General features: G+C 48.1%; 1 protein-coding gene across 3 annotated transcripts in view; it reads right to left on the bottom strand.

Annotated features, from left to right (window-relative positions):
- Positions 1-8657: 8657 nt before the first annotated feature.
- The window catches only part of SREK1 (splicing regulatory glutamic acid and lysine rich protein 1), a 423414-nt gene continuing 416591 nt past the window's right edge, over positions 8658-15480 (bottom strand). For all 3 annotated transcript variants that reach the window (XM_069222929.1, XM_069222949.1, XM_069222938.1), the window contains one exon: positions 8658-12181. In XM_069222929.1, the coding sequence (XP_069079030.1) occupies positions 10379-12181 (1803 nt within the window). In that variant the 3' untranslated portion in view covers positions 8658-10378. The remainder of the gene's footprint in view (positions 12182-15480) is intronic.

Raw genomic sequence — 15480 nt, 5'->3', positions numbered from 1 at the left:
AGGGGCAGCCGGGTCCAGAGTGCAAACAGGCGTCGGGTTTTGTATTGAAAGCAATGGGGAGACCCGGGGGTCTTTTCAACTATTGTATTGTATTGTAATCGTATTTATATAGCGCTTACTACCCATGACGAGGCGTCGAAGCGCTTTTCGATGAGTAGCACGCTACTCCGGAACCCAACAAGAATTAGTGATGGATTAGTATCATTTAATAATGAGTACAGTTTTAGTATTATTATGATTTAATTTGAGCCGCGGATATGAGAGTTTGTTAGTTAGATTGACTGGAGTAATGGAGGGGTGGAGGAGGAAAGAAATCCAGAAGTGTTAATTGGGAGTATATCCTTCATTTACTCAATCCAAAGGCTTGGGATGAATAAAGGGGGGTGGAGGGGGAAGAGGATGTGGAAGGGTTAGGGAGAGCATAGTAGCAGGGTGAGATGAATGCAGGAGAATTTAGTAGGGTTGTGTGGGAGGTCACAGAGGTAGAGTGAGGTTTGGTGAGTTAGATGTGGAGGTGGAGGGAAGAGCTTAGGCAGAGATATTTAGGAGATGAAAGTGGTCGAAGGGATTTGGGATGAGTCAGAGTGAGAATGGAGGATAGTTTGATAGAGACATGACATAAGAGTGAGGAGTAGATATGGTGCTTTTAATGCAGGTAAGCAAATATGGTGCTTTTAATGCATGTCAAAAATATTGTAGTAGGTCTCATTTTCTTCTGTTTGCAACCTGAAAATGTTTTGAACAAAAATAAAAAGACAGCACTGCAGACAAATCATTCATAGTATTAAGAGGACTTGTCTGAAAGGATGTGTGGGCAGAGGTAGGAATATGTTACTTGTAGGAAGTTGGCTCTGTATGTGCTATTTCAAAGTAAGGAATAGCATGCACAGAGTCCAAGGGTTCCCCTTAGAGGTAAAATAGTGGTAAAAATGGATAATACTAATGCTCTATTTTGTGGTAGTGTGGTCGAGCAGTAGGCTTATCCAAGGAGTAGTGTTAAGCATTTGTTGTACATACACATAGACAATAAATGAGGTACACACACTCAGAGACAAATCCAGCCAATAGGTTTTTATATAGAAAAATATCTTTTCTTAGTTTATTTTAAGAACCACAGGTTCAAATTCTACATGTAATATCTCATTCGAAAGGTATTGCAGGTAAGTACTTTAGGAACTTCAAATCATCAAAATTGCATGTATACTTTTCAAGTTATTCACAAATAGCTGTTTTAAAAGTGGACACTTAGTGCAATTTTCACAGTTCCTGGGGGGGGTAAGTTTTTGTTAGTTTTACCAGGTAAGTAAGACACTTACAGGGTTCAGTTCTTGGTCCAAGGTAGCCCACCGTTGGGGGTTCAGAGCAACCCCAAAGTCACCACACCAGCAGCTCAGGGCCGGTCAGGTGCAGAGTTCAAAGTGGTGCCCAAAACGCATAGGCTAGAATGGAGAGAAGGGGGTGCCCCGGTTCCGGTCTGCTTGCAGGTAAGTACCCGCGTCTTCGGAGGGCAGACCAGGGGGGTTTTGTAGGGCACCGGGGGGGACACAAGCCCACACAGAAATTTCACCCTCAGCAGCGCGGGGCGGCCGGGTGCAGTGTAGAAACAAGCGTCGGGTTTGCAATGTTAGTCAATGAGAGATCAAGGGATCTCTTCAGCGCTGCAGGCAGGCAAGGGGGGGGCTTCCTCGGGGAAACCTCCACTTGGGCAAGGGAGAGGGACTCCTGGGGGTCACTTCTCCAGTGAAAGTCCGGTCCTTCAGGTCCTGGGGGCTGCGGGTGCAGGGTCTTTTCCAGGCGTCGGGACTTAGGTTTCAGAGAGTCGCGGTCAGGGGAAGCCTCGGGATTCCCTCTGCAGGCGGCGCTGTGGGGGCTCAGGGGGGACAGGTTTTGGTACTCACAGTCGTAGAGTAGTCCGGGGGTCCTCCCTGAGGTGTTGGTTCTCCACCAGCCGAGTCGGGGTCGCCGGGTGCAGTGTTGCAAGTCTCACGCTTCTTGCGGGGAGTTGCAGGGTTCTTTAAAGCTGCTTCTTGAAACAAAGTTGCAGTCTTTTTGGAGCAGGTCCGCTGTCCTCGGGAGTTTCTTGTCTTTTTCGAAGCAGGGCAGTCCTCAGAGGATTCAGAGGTCGCTGGTCCCTTGGAAGGCGTCGCTGGAGCAGGATTCTTTGGAAGGCAGGAGACAGGCCGGTGAGTTTCTGGAGCCAAGGCAGTTGGTGTCTTCTGTTCTTCCTCTGCAGGGTTTTTCAGCTAGGCAGTCCTTCTTCTTTGTAGGTTCAGGAAATCTAATTTTCTAGGGTTCAGGGTAGCCCTTAAATACTAAATTTAAGGGCGTGTTTAGGTCTGGGGGGTTAGTAGCCAATGGCTACTAGCCCTGAGGGTGGGTACACCCTCTTTGTGCCTCCTCCCAAGGGGAGGGGGTCACAATCCTAACCCTATTGGGGGAATCCTCCATCTGCAAGATGGAGGATTTCTAAAAGTTAGAGTCACTTCAGCTCAGGACACCTTAGGGGCTGTCCTGACTGGCCAGTGACTCCTCCTTGTTGCTTTCTTTGTTCCCTCCAGCCTTGCCGCCAAAAGTGGGGGCCGTGGCCGGAGGGGGCGGGCAACTCCACTAAGCTGGAGTGCCCTGCTGGGCTGTGACAAAGGGGTGAGCCTTTGAGGCTCACCGCCAGGTGTCACAGCTCCTGCCTGGGGGAGGTGTTAGCATCTCCACCCAGTGCAGGCTTTGTTACTGGCCTCAGAGTGACAAAGGCACTCTCCCCATGGGGCCAGCAACATGTCTCTAGTGTGGCAGGCTGCTGGAACCAGTCAGCCTACACAGATAGTTGGTTAAGTTTCAGGGGGCACCTCTAAGGTGCCCTCTGTGGTGTATTTTACAATAAAATGTACACTGGCATCAGTGTGCATTTATTGTGCTGAGAAGTTTGATACCAAACTTCCCAGTTTTCAGTGTAGCCATTATGGTGCTGTGGAGTTCGTGTAAAACAGACTCCCAGACCATATACTCTTATGGCTACCCTGCACTTACAATGTCTAAGGTTTTGTTTAGACACTGTAGGGGCACAGTGCTCATGCACTGGTACCCTCACCTATGGTATAGTGCACCCTGCCTTAGGGCTGTAAGGCCTGCTAGAGGGGTGTCTTACCTATACTGCATAGGCAGTGAGAGGCTGGCATGGCACCCTGAGGGGAGTGCCATGTCGACTTACTCATTTTGTTCTCACTAGCACACACAGGCTTGTAAGCAGTGTGTCTGTGCTGAGTGAGGGGTCTCTAGGGTGGCATAAGACATGCTGCAGCCCTTAGAGACCTTTCTTGGCATCAGGGCCCTTGGTACTAGAAGTACCAGTTACAAGGGACTTATCTGAATGCCAGGGTGTGCCAATTGTGGATACAATGGTACATTTTAGGTGAAGGAACACTGGTGCTGGGGCCTGGTTAGCAGGGTCCCAGCACACTTCTCAGTCAAGTCAGCATCAGTATCAGGCAAAAAGTGGGGGGTAACTGCAACAGGGAGCCATTTCTTTACATTACTTTACCTGTAACCCTTTGTTAGCAGAGTTTAGTAGTGTAGATTCCCATGCTCTGCATAGTCTTTGCTCAGAAGATGTTCTTGTTTTAAGTCTCTGAGTCACACTGTCACCTACAAAACTCCTTCCTTACTAGGGAATGGACATGGGTATCGTCAGATTGTTTTCCTCATGGTGGGTGAGTGAATGTAGGAGTGGCTAATAGAGAAAATGTATGAAGCAAGCGATGTAAAGTAAATAATTAATATTACAGAGATGTCCTTACAAGTCACTGACTCCAGGGAGGAGGGTGGGAGCACGTGAATCTACAGCACTACAAGCTACGAGCAGATGCTTACAAGGCAAGTAACATTCCGTGAGTAGCATGGGTGGCTGTAGAAACACATGCTCTGCGTTGACTGTAAAGAAGTACTCCACTAAAGGGGTAGCTATTCCAAGGATGATAATGATGTCTGAAGACGCGCTCTTAACACAGTTTGGCCAAGTTTGGCCAATTGCTAGCCTGTTGATTGGTGAAGATGTCCACACAGTAATGCATGATAAAAGTGTGTGAAGTTCATCATTTAGCTGCTTTGCAAATATCAAGGGAATATATCCCTTGAAATGCCATCACTTCCCACCTTTCTACTAGAATGCTTCCGAAGGGGATTGGAGGAGAAACCTCTTGGTTTTAAGATAACATGTTTTGATACATTTAATGATCCATCTAGCTATGCCAGCTTTTGATTTGGCATGTCCCTCAAAAACGTTTGCAGAAGCAACAAAAAGCTGTATTACAAAAAGATTTGGTACATGAAGGCTGGCACGGGGGTTGGGGGGCTCTGCGGGGTAGCCACCACCTGGGCTAGGCAGAGGGTCACCTGGGGGTCGCTCCTGCACTGGAGTTCGGTTCCTTCAGGTCCTGGGGGCTGCGGGTGCAGTGTTGGTTCCAGGCGTCGGATCCCTTGTTACAGGCAGTCGCGGTCAGGGGGAGCTTCTGGATTTCCTCTGCAGGCGTCGCTGTGGAGGCTCAGGGGGGTCGGCTCTGGCTACTCACGGGCTCGCAGTCGCCGGGGAGTCCTCCCTATAGTGTTGGTTTTCCGCAGGTGGAGCCGGGCGGGGGTGTCGGGTGCAGAGTGGGAAGTCTCACGCTTCCGGCGGGAAACGTGAAGTCCTTAAAGTTGTTTCTTTGTTGCAAGAAAGTTGCAGGTTGTTGAACAGGGCTGCTGTTCACGGGAGTTTCTTGGTCCTTGGTTGCAGGGCAGTCCTCTGAGGCTTCAGAGGTCGCTGGTCCCTGTTGGATGCGTTGCTGTTGCAGTTTTCTTCGAAGTTGGGAGACAGGCCGGTAGGGCTGGGGCCAAAGCAGCTGTCGTCTCCGTCTTCACTGCAGGGCTTCAGGACAGCAGTCCTTCTTCTGGTTAAGGTTGCAGGACTCTCTCCTAGGTTCTGGGGTGCCCCTAAATACTGAATTTAGGGGGGTGTTTAGGTCTGGGAGGACAGTAGCCAATGTCTACTGTCCTTGAGGGTGGCTACACCCTCTCTGTGCCTCCTCCCTGTGGGGAGAGGAGCACATCCCTAATCCTATTGGGGGAATCCTCCATCCACAAGATGGAGGATTTCTAAAAGTAAGAGTGACCTCAGCTCAGGACACCTTAGGGGCTGTCCTGACTGGTGGGTGACTCCTCCTTATTTTCCTAATGATCTCCTCCAGCCTTGCTGCCAAAAGTGGGGGCAGGGGCCGGAGGGGCGGGCATCTCCACTAGCTGGGATGCCCTGTGGCGCTGTAACAAAGTGGGTGAGCCTTTGAGGCTCACCGCCAGGTGTTACAGTTCCTGCAGGGGGAGGTGAGAAGCACCTCCACCCAGTACAGGCTTTGTTCCTGGCCACAGAGTGATAAAGACACTCTCCCCATGTGGCCAGCAACATGTCTGGTGAGTGGCAGGCTGGCAGAAACTAGTCAGCCCACACTGGAAGTCGGGTATGTTTTCAGGGGGCATCACTAAGAGGCCCTCTGAGTGTATGTTACAATACATTGAACACTGGCATCAGTGTGCATTTATTGTGCTGAAAAGTTTGATACCAAACTTCCCAGTTTTCAGGGTAACCATTATCGTCTGTGGAGTTCGTGTTTGACAGACTTCCAGACCATATACTCTTATGGCTGCCCTGGACTTACAATGTCTAAGGTTTTGCTTAGGCACTGTAGGGGCATAGTGCTCATGCACCTATGCCCTCACCTGTGGTATAGTGCACCCTGCCTTAAGGCTGTAAGGCCTGCTAGAGGGGTGACTTACCTATGCCACCGGCAGTATGAGGTTGGCATGGCACTCTGAGGGGAGTGCCATGTTGACTTAATCATTTTCTCCCCACCAGCACCCACAAGCTGTGAAGCAGTGTGCATGTGCTGAGTGAAGGGTCCCTAGGGTGGCATAAGACATGCTGCAGCCCTTAGAGACCTTTCCTGGCATCAGGGCCCTTGGTACCAGTTACAAGTGCCAGGGTTGTGCCAATTGTGGAGAAAAAAGTACAGTTTAGGGAAAGAACACTGGTGCTGGGGCCTGGTTAGCAGGGTCCCAGTACACTTTAAAATCATAACTTAGCATCAGCAAAGGCAAAAAGTCAGGGGGTAACCATACCAAGGAGGCATTGCCTTACAATATACTAGTGTGTTTTACATGCCACAACAGTGAAATACTACCAAATTTGATTTTCACAGTTGCAAGGCCTATCTCTCTCATACGTTAACATGGGGGGAGGTGGAGGGGCTTTAAATATTCTTACGGTGCAGTTTCTCTTTGAGAGAAGATAGAAATCTGGAGTGTGGGGTTTCTAAACTCACAATTTAGTGAAGTTGATTTTTAGATTCTTAGTTTGAAAATGCCACTTTTAGAAACATGGCATTTTCTTGCTTAAACCATTCTGTGGCTCTGCCTGCTTGTGTATTCCATGTCTGGGTCAGACTGATGTGAATTCCCTCTAGACAGTGACACAAGGGGAGGTGGGGTGTAGCCTGCATATCTCCATGAGCCATCTGGGTTAGAGTGGAGGGAGGAGTGGTCACTTACACCTGAAAGGGCTGTGCTGTGCCTCCGACTCCCTGGAGTGTGTTTGGGGCCAGGCCTAGGCAAGGCAGGATCTTGTAAACCGAGACTTTCCTTTGAAGTATGCCTACTTCAAAGGCAGAATTGGGTATAAGTAGTGGACCCCAAACCCCATTCTTTTAGAATCAAGAGGAACCTCTGCCAAGGAGAAGAGCTGAAGGAGGAGTTCTGCCCCTTTCCTGTGTTCCTTTGCTGGGTTGGCCTGCAGTTGCTATTTCTGCCTTAAAAGAGAGCAAAGGGTGAACTTTGCTGTGCATCCTGCTTGAGAAAGTTCTCCAAGGGCTTGGAGTAGAGCTTGCCTCCTGTTGGAAGTTTCAGGGATATCAAAGACTTCAGTTTCATCCTTCTAAAGCACTGGGAAGTGTGTGTTTTGTGCTGTTAAAAAAAGAAAAACCACTGGGACACTGTCAATAACACCACTGGCCTGCACAGTGACATGCCGATGCAACACGGAGCCCATCTGCCCTGCTTTGCACCAGGACCCTGGTCTCAACAACGCAGTCATCTGACGCTGCCACCGAGCCGCTGCTCGCACGTGACCTGTGGACCTCACACTCCAGCGTTGCTTTGCTCACACCACAGCCTGGGCATCCCCGGCGCCACTCTTGCTGACACCAGTGCTGCTGCCTGCACCATGGCCTGTGGACACCACTCGTGAGGAACACGAAGCACCGCCCCACTCTGCACCACAGCCCCGGTCCACCAACGCCAGCACCATCGACTCCAGTGTCATCAACCGATGTCCCTGTCTGCACGGCGACCCATGGACGCCGCACGCAGCCCATCCCGCGCAGCACCGCAGACTTGAGCCTACCGACAACTGCGCTTCAGCAACGATGATGAAGCTGCCTGCATTGTGATCTGGTGACAGCGCAAGTCGCACCGCCCCGCAGCCCCGGTCTCATCGACACCACTGGATAACCATCACCGAGCCGCTGCCTGCACTCTGACCTGTGGGCACCGAACGTTGCACTGTCCCGCTGTGCACCGCAGCCCCGAGGGTCCGACGACTTCTGCACCGACTCCGGAACAGACACTACGACGCCGCTCTATGGATCTCATTGCGAGGATCACTACGCCCTGCAATTCCAAGGTACTGTTAGTGGGTCTTCCCAACACTGTAGCTGGCCCGCAACACCCCGGCTGGCCCAAACTGATGGTTTTTGTTGATCAAGACGCCAAGATAGCCCCAGGTGGAGCTATCGACTTCAAGGAACTGTATTTTTAAGTTAATTCTTGCTAAATTAATATCTTTATTATTGTATGTTGGATTTTTCTTGTTTTGGTCTTGTTTAACACAGATAAATATTGGCTATTTTTCTAAAACTGGTGTAGTGTCCTTTTGTAGTGTTTTCACTTGTTACTGTGTGTTATGTGCAAATGCTTTACACATTGCTTCTGAGATAAGCCTGACTGCTCATGCCAAGCTACCAGGAGCGTGAGCAGGGGTTATCTGAGTGGATATCTCCCTTACCCTGACTAAAGTGAGTCCCTACTTGGAAAGGGTGCAAACCAACTGCCAAATAGAGACCCCATTCATAACAATTATATGTTCAATTGAGTATCCATTTATCTATTCTAGGACCATGGTTCCACCAGAACTACCAAACGTTCCTGAAGTTCTCAAAGTTAGGCCAATTATTTATTCACCCCCTCAGCCCTCACGTGAATGGATCAATCAATGAGATGGAAGTTCTACACGTGTTCTCTTTCTAAGAAATCAAGGTATCCTTGTGATGATACACTTTGTTAGGTCCCAATTTCTATCACAGGCAGTCACCCCAAGCATACTTCGGTTCCATCTCTCACTCTTTACTTCTTAAATCTCCCTCTAAACCAAAAACTAAAAGTAAGCTACACAGAATGCACTTCTTGATCAGTCAGTCAGTTTGGTAAAATTGTTTTGGGAAGATCACTCTGTTCTCAGGGCTCTCTCTCACACTTCAGCTCCAACACTCCCACAGCTTTGAGATGGCCTTTGAGCTTATCAAGAGATTTAAAAGAAACCAAAATAAACTGAAGACAATACTAAAAACCTAGGAAACAAAACACTCCTTTAAAATACTTAGGTTTTATTAGTGAAATGGTACCAAAGGTAACAAGATATACAATGTTTGCACTCCAGTCTACTACATGTAATAAGATCACTGCAGATGTTTAAAGCCAAATCTGTCACAGTATGGCTGAAGGCGTGCATTCAAACAATGTTTTTGAACAATATGAGTTGCCCACTACAAGTAGGTTGAAACATCAAGACTTTAAATACTTTACATGGTAAAAATATTTTCATTGTTTTAAGCAACAGTGGTAAGGTATACATTCCTGTGTTTAATTCTTATGCCTCTATCCCATCCCAAAACCAAAACAAAATGCTTCCAAATTTAATTTCACTTATATGTTTCCCAAAAAATGCTGTTCTGTCACAAACATTAACTGGGACCAACGCCTCAAATATTACTGCGCTCACCTTACTTTTCTCCAATTCTTCATGCCTTTAACAAAAAAAAGAAAATAATTGCTGGATGGCATTTTTGAAGAACTAATTAATTTTGATATATTCCTAACAACTAGCAATACTTGTGTGAATACTGATTATTGCACAGTATCCCCAAGAGATGTGGGCACGTCCATATTTAGTACTTGAGAATACACTCATGTTCAAAAACATAATTTGCATACTATTCATATTATGAAATTGACTGGGAAAATTTACTTGCACAAAAGGCAACACATCCCTTTTAGTTCAGAAAGAGGAGCCTCGTCCAAGTAGAGGAATGGCTTCAGCAACCATTAATCCAATACGTGCTTGTATTTAAACATCGCTGAACATTCTTCACATGGTTATTCTTTCTGCTTATATTCAACATATCTAGTAAAGCTAAATGTGGAGATAAGACACACAACTGTTTCGAATGGCTTTCAATACCTGCATGTGAATTTGAGAAAAGGTCCTAAGTGTGTAAAGCAGTACTGACTGTCATCTACTGACAGTGTTAATCAATAAGCGAATACCATATTTTAAATGCATTTAAGAGTAATCCTGTGCATCCTAATTCTATATGACAGAGAAAAATTAATCTCCCAATAACCTCACTTGAAGCAGACAAGACAAACTGCAACACTATACTTAGAAAAAAGCCATTTGTTGAAACATTTCACACAAATGTGATGATCCTAAGACAGACTGCTATACAACGATTCTTTCTGTTAGAATGAACCAGAAGCATGCATTAGTTTAGTTCCTATTGAGTTCATCCTCCTACAATTTATGGATACAACAGTGAAAGCAAATGAAAAATAAGCAATATTGTTAAGGAACTTTAATGTAGTTAAACTGCAATAGCAATAAAAATGTTATTTAAATCCACAATATTACAAGAACTTCATTAAACCAAAAACAGTTTTAAAAAGTTTAATAACCTTAAAGCGTCTCTCCCGCTCTTGGTGATAGGAAAGGTTTTCTGATCACAGGTTAATAGCTTAACATTAATATGTAACTTTACGGGAAGAATTAGCCATCATGAAAATATCAGGATGCTTAAATAACTAACAGTTTCGATAACAGCAGACATTTCCTTTGTATACCACTGGTCCATATGCCTCATTTTCTCGTGTCCCCTAGCAAACCTTTTTTTTTTTTTTTTTTTTACAACAAAGCATACGAAGATAGGAGCTTTGGTCTGTCCACTCAATGCTTTGAGCCTTTTGATCTTTCAAAGTCTCTAAAATAATCGATGTTGCTCTGAACTGGGCTGAAGGATAATTCCTTACGCTAAATGTATTCTACTGAATGAGTGTTACATGGTTGATAGTTTCCGTTCTGTTGATGTTCTCCATGATCACCATTTTGGAGTTCGGTAGTTTCAAGAACCCTCTTGTTTATGTCCACTTGATCACTACATTGCAGAGCTCCATCCTGATTTTGTATGGCCCATTCTTCATTATCTTGCAGAATGCTGCAGCTATTGTCTTGCAGGCTGCTGTCATCATCACATTGCACACTGCCATCACCAGTTTCATGTAGGGGGAGGTCTTGATGTATAGGGAAGTTGTCTGGCAGGGGAAGGTAATCATGCAGCAGGGTGTTGCCACTGTTTGGCAGGGCACTATCTTCACACTGGAAGGCATCCTCGCCGTCCTGGAAGGCCCCCTCCCAGCCGTCCTGGAAGGCCCCCTCCCCGCCGTCGTGGGAGTCCTGGAAGGCCCCCTCCCCGCCGTCGTGGGAGTCCTGGAAGGCCCCCTCCCCGCCGTCGTGGGAGTCCTGGAAGGCCCCCTCCCCGCCGTCGTGGGAGTCCTGGAAGGCCGCCTCCCCGCCGTCGTGGGAGTCCTGGAAGGCCGCCTCCCCGCTGTCCTGGAAGGCCGCCTCCCCGCTGTCCTGGAAGGCCGCCTCCCCGCTGTCCTGGAAGGCCTCCTCCCCGCTGTCCTGGAAGGCCGCCTCCCCGCTGCCCTGGAAGGCCTCCTCCCCGCTGCCCTGGAAGGCCTCCTCCCCGCTGCCCTGGAAAGCCTCCTCCCCGCTGCCCTGGAAAGCCTCCTCCCCGCTGCCCTGGAAAGCCTCCTCCCCGCTGCCCTGGAAAGCCTCCTCCCCGCTGCCCTGGAAAGCCTCCTCCCCGCTGCCCTGGAAAGCCTCCTCCCCGCTGCCCTGGAAAGCCTCCTCCCCGCTGCCCTGGAAAGCCTCCTCCCCGCTGCCCTGGAAAGCCTCCTCCCCGCTGCCCTGGAAAGCCTCCTCCTCACTGTCCTGGCAGGCGTCCTCCCCACTGATCCGGAAGGCGTCCTCCCCACTGATCCGGAAGGCGTCCTCCCCACTGATCCGGAAGGCGTCCTCCCCACTGATCCGGAGGGCGTCCTCCCCACTGATCCGGAGGGCGTCCTCCCCACTGGTCCGGAGGGCGTCCTCCCCACTGGTCCGGAGGGCGTCCTCCCCCCCACTGGTCCGGAGGAAGTCCTCCCCCCCACTGGTCCGGAGGAAGTCCTCCCCCCCACTGGTCCGGAGGAAGTCCTCCCCCCCACTGGTCCGGAGGAAGTCCTCCCCCCCACTGGTCCGGAGGAAGTCCTCCCCACTGGTCTGGAAGTCCTCCCCACTGGTCTGGAAGTCCTCCTCACTGGTCTGGTAGGCCTCTCCACTGGTCTGGTAGGCCTCTCCACTGGTCTGGAAGGTCTCTCCACTGGTCTGGAAGGCCTCTCCACTGGTCTGGAAGGCCACTCCACTGGTCTGGAAAGCACCCTCACTGGTCTGGAAGGTGTCCCCACTGGTCTGGAAAGTGCCCTCACTGGTCTGGAAGGCGTCCTCACTGGTCTGGAAGGTGTCCTCACTGGTCTGGAAGGCGTCCTCACTGGTCTGGAAGGCGTCCTCACTGGTTACTAAGTCTTCACTGGTTACTAAGTCTTCACTGGTACTGTGCAATACTTCATTCACTTTTTGCAAGCATTCATTATTTTGCAATATTCTTTCCCTGCTTATCACGAATTCATTATCCAATGATGTATCGTTATTTCTAACATCTTTGCTTTCAGCTTCATTTTTACTTTCCAGTTCATTGACGTTTTCAGTACTGCGCTCTTCTTTGGGACCTTCAACCTATAAAGAAAGGACAAAACTACAATTACTAGTGCTCTACAAACAGATTTTCAAAATAATTCACAGAGCAACACAATTTATATTAAACCCTGTATTCACAGAATTGTGTGAAGTCAGATCAATGGAAAATGTGTTAACCTATAATAAGCTTTCTTCACGGGTAAGTCTCCTTATTTCAGGACCAGTGGAGACTCTGAAATAGGAACCAAGAGCTCTGTACCTCTAGGTGGGTTTTTAACTTTAGGAAGTAGCCCACAGCTTTTCCAGTGAGTGTTGCCACTTAGTTTCATCTGAGTGATGCACAGCAACTTTGTTTTCCTATAAGCAGGACATGTGTTTCACTTAGTTTCTCTTCCAATATAGTGTCATTTTTTGACTTTGTGAGTGGCATACCAGAAGATGATGGGGCCCAAAATTGCTCCGAAAGTGGTTAACTCAGACCTATGCTCAATGGTACCATGCACAATGAAGTAAGTGATACACAACACAAAGCCTTTCCGGAGCGAATGCAAACCGTAACCAGTTCTCTTTTAAGCTCTAGATTAACAGCACAGCTTTCGCCAGACCTTTTGTAATGAGCAGAAAAATAACTTTAAGCAGCACAGAGAGGGGTTTGGCTCCATCCACAAGTTGAACTTCCTCCTTCGTAGATTTCATTGGCAGAAGTTAGGTGCTTTCACTGAAAAATAATGCTTGTATTGTACAGATTATGCTCAATACTGGACAGCGGAGTTGGCTATTGTGACAAGGCAATGATCAGGGCTGTATGTCTGATTGGGTCACTGGGAAAAGTCATGTAAGATGAAATGTCTGATCTGTTTACTATGAAAAGTTGTGACAGACAGTAGGCCTGAATTATTGATTATAAAACCATATGTTGAAGCAAACATGCCTTTATGGACGGATTGTTACACTGTGTTAAAGTGTAGACAAGTATTTTCCAAGATGGATTTCCACAGATTACAGTAGTACATAAAGGTTTTTGGTTACCCACAACAAACCTTTTAAAAAAAAAAAAGTCATTGTTTTTTAGGCCTTGTTTAACACTGCAAGTATCTGAACGGTGTTACAGTGCAGGTACCTGAGAGACTTTGGGTGATCATCAGAAAAAAGCGGCAAGAACTAGTTCGAAAAGAGGGAATTGTGCTAATATTTCTCAAACTTGGTTCCCTTGCATGTAACAGATTGTTAACACAGGCCTCTGGTGAAGGAAAGAGTCCCTTTTTGACATGGTCACCCCCATCCTTAGGGTGGTAAATGATGCAATTTTGACTGAAAGTGCTCTGGCATTCGGCTACCCGGGTCCCCCAGTTCCAGATCTTTTCCCCTAAAACTATACAATTGTTCCCCAAATAACAATACTTTGGTCCCCCTGCAAGTCCCTAGTAAATGGTACCCCTGGTAACTAGCACGTGGGTATCAAAGCGGGTCCCCAAGGGCTGCAGAATGTCTTTTGCCACCCTCAGGGACCACTCACATAGCACATGTAGACTGCCATTGCAGGCTGCTTGTTTTGGTGCAGCTAAAAGTGAAAACAAAATATGACCCAGCCTGTGTGCCCTATTTCCTAACACTGTGTGCAATATATTTAAGTCACCCCTAAAGCAGATCCTACAGCCATTAGGCAGGCTGCATTATATTACGTGTGAGGGGGTACCTGCAAGAGCAGATATGCCCCTACTATGTCTTTGTCGATTATTAGACATAGCGAGTGTGAGAAAGTAGCCTCTTTCTAGCATGGTTACCCCTATTTTTGGCCTGCTTGTCAGTGTGTTTGACTGGGTCACTGGGATACTGCTAGTCAGGACCCCAGTGCTTATGGTTTGTGGCCTACTTGTCACTATGTTTCACTGTTTTTGTCAGTATGCTTGACTGTGTCACTGGGATCCTGCTAACCAGGATCCCAGTGCTTATGCTCTGATTCCAAATGTGTCCTTACATACTGGTAACCCAGTAGTTCACTCCAAATTGGCATACTGGACCCACCTTATAAGTCCTTAGTATATGGTAGCTAGGTACGTAGGGAATTGGGGTTCCAGGGGATCCCTATGGGCTGCAGCATTACTTTTGCCACTTCTACAGGACAGCCAATGCAGGCTGTGTGAAATAGTGCATGCACTTTTTCACAGCCATTTTCACTGCACCAGGTCACTTATAAGTCACCTATATGTCAGGCCTTCGGACCCTGAAGGCTGGGTGCCAAGTACCTATATGTGAGAGAACCCCTGCACTAGCAGAGGTGCCCCCACGTCGTCCAGGCCCATTTTCCCAGACTTCGTGAGTGCGGGGACTCCATTTTAAGTGTGCACTGCATATAGGTCAATACCTACGTACAGCTTCACAATGTTAACTCCGAATATGGCCACGTAAGGTGTCTAAAAAATATGGGCATTGTACCCCAATACAGATTCCAGTATTGGTTGCACAATCCCATCCACTATGGTAAAACAAAGCCTTTCCTTTAGGAGAGGCTTGTTACACCCTCTCCCTTTGGAAATAGGTGTTATAAGCATGGGATCCTCCCAGAACCTCTGGAAATGCTTTGAAGAGCACAGATGGTGCCCTCCTTGCATAATCCAGTCTACACCGGTTCAGGGACCCCCAGTCGTGAAACTGGACAGAGGAAAGGGGAGTGACTACTCCCCTGTCCATCACCACCCCAGGGGTGGTACCCAGAGCTCCTCCAGAATGTCCCTGGGTTTTGCCATCTTGGATTCCAAGGTGGTGGGTCACTCTGGGAGCATATGAGTGGCCAGTGCCAGCAGTTGATGTCAGCGACCCCTTCTGATAGGTGCTTACCTGGTTAGGTGACCCATCCCCCCTCTCAAGGCTATTTAGGGTCTCTCCACTGGGTGTTTCTTCAGATTTGGATTGGAAGACTCCGGCAGGAATCCTCTGCATCCTTTACTTCATCATCTACCAACGGATCAAATGCTGACTGCTTTAGGAACTCTACAAACTGCAACAAAGAAGCAAAGACAACTTCCGCAACATTGTATCTTCAGCTCCTGCCAGCAACTGCAACAATTTCCAGGTCGTGCATCCTCCGAGTACTGCCTATCTTCAGCCTGCACCAGAAGAACCGAAGGAATCTCCTGTGGAGTGACGGAGTCACTTCTCTGCTTCAGCAGGCACCTATCGGCAGCAACGACCGGTGGCTTGGGTCCCCTCTCCAGATAACAGGCGTGGATCCAACAACATGGGTGGTTGACTAAGGTGACTCCGGCAGTCCAAACACCCAGCTTGCCTCCCCGCGCACTGTGTGACTTGCAGTTGCCAAGGCTTGTGTGAGACCTTCT

This window comes from Pleurodeles waltl, chromosome 1_1 (genome assembly GCF_031143425.1).
Source record: "Pleurodeles waltl isolate 20211129_DDA chromosome 1_1, aPleWal1.hap1.20221129, whole genome shotgun sequence".
In the NCBI taxonomy this organism is placed as follows: Eukaryota; Metazoa; Chordata; class Amphibia; order Caudata; family Salamandridae; genus Pleurodeles; species Pleurodeles waltl.
The sequence above is the reverse complement of the archived record's forward strand: the minus strand, read 5'-3'. Positions and strand labels throughout refer to the sequence as shown.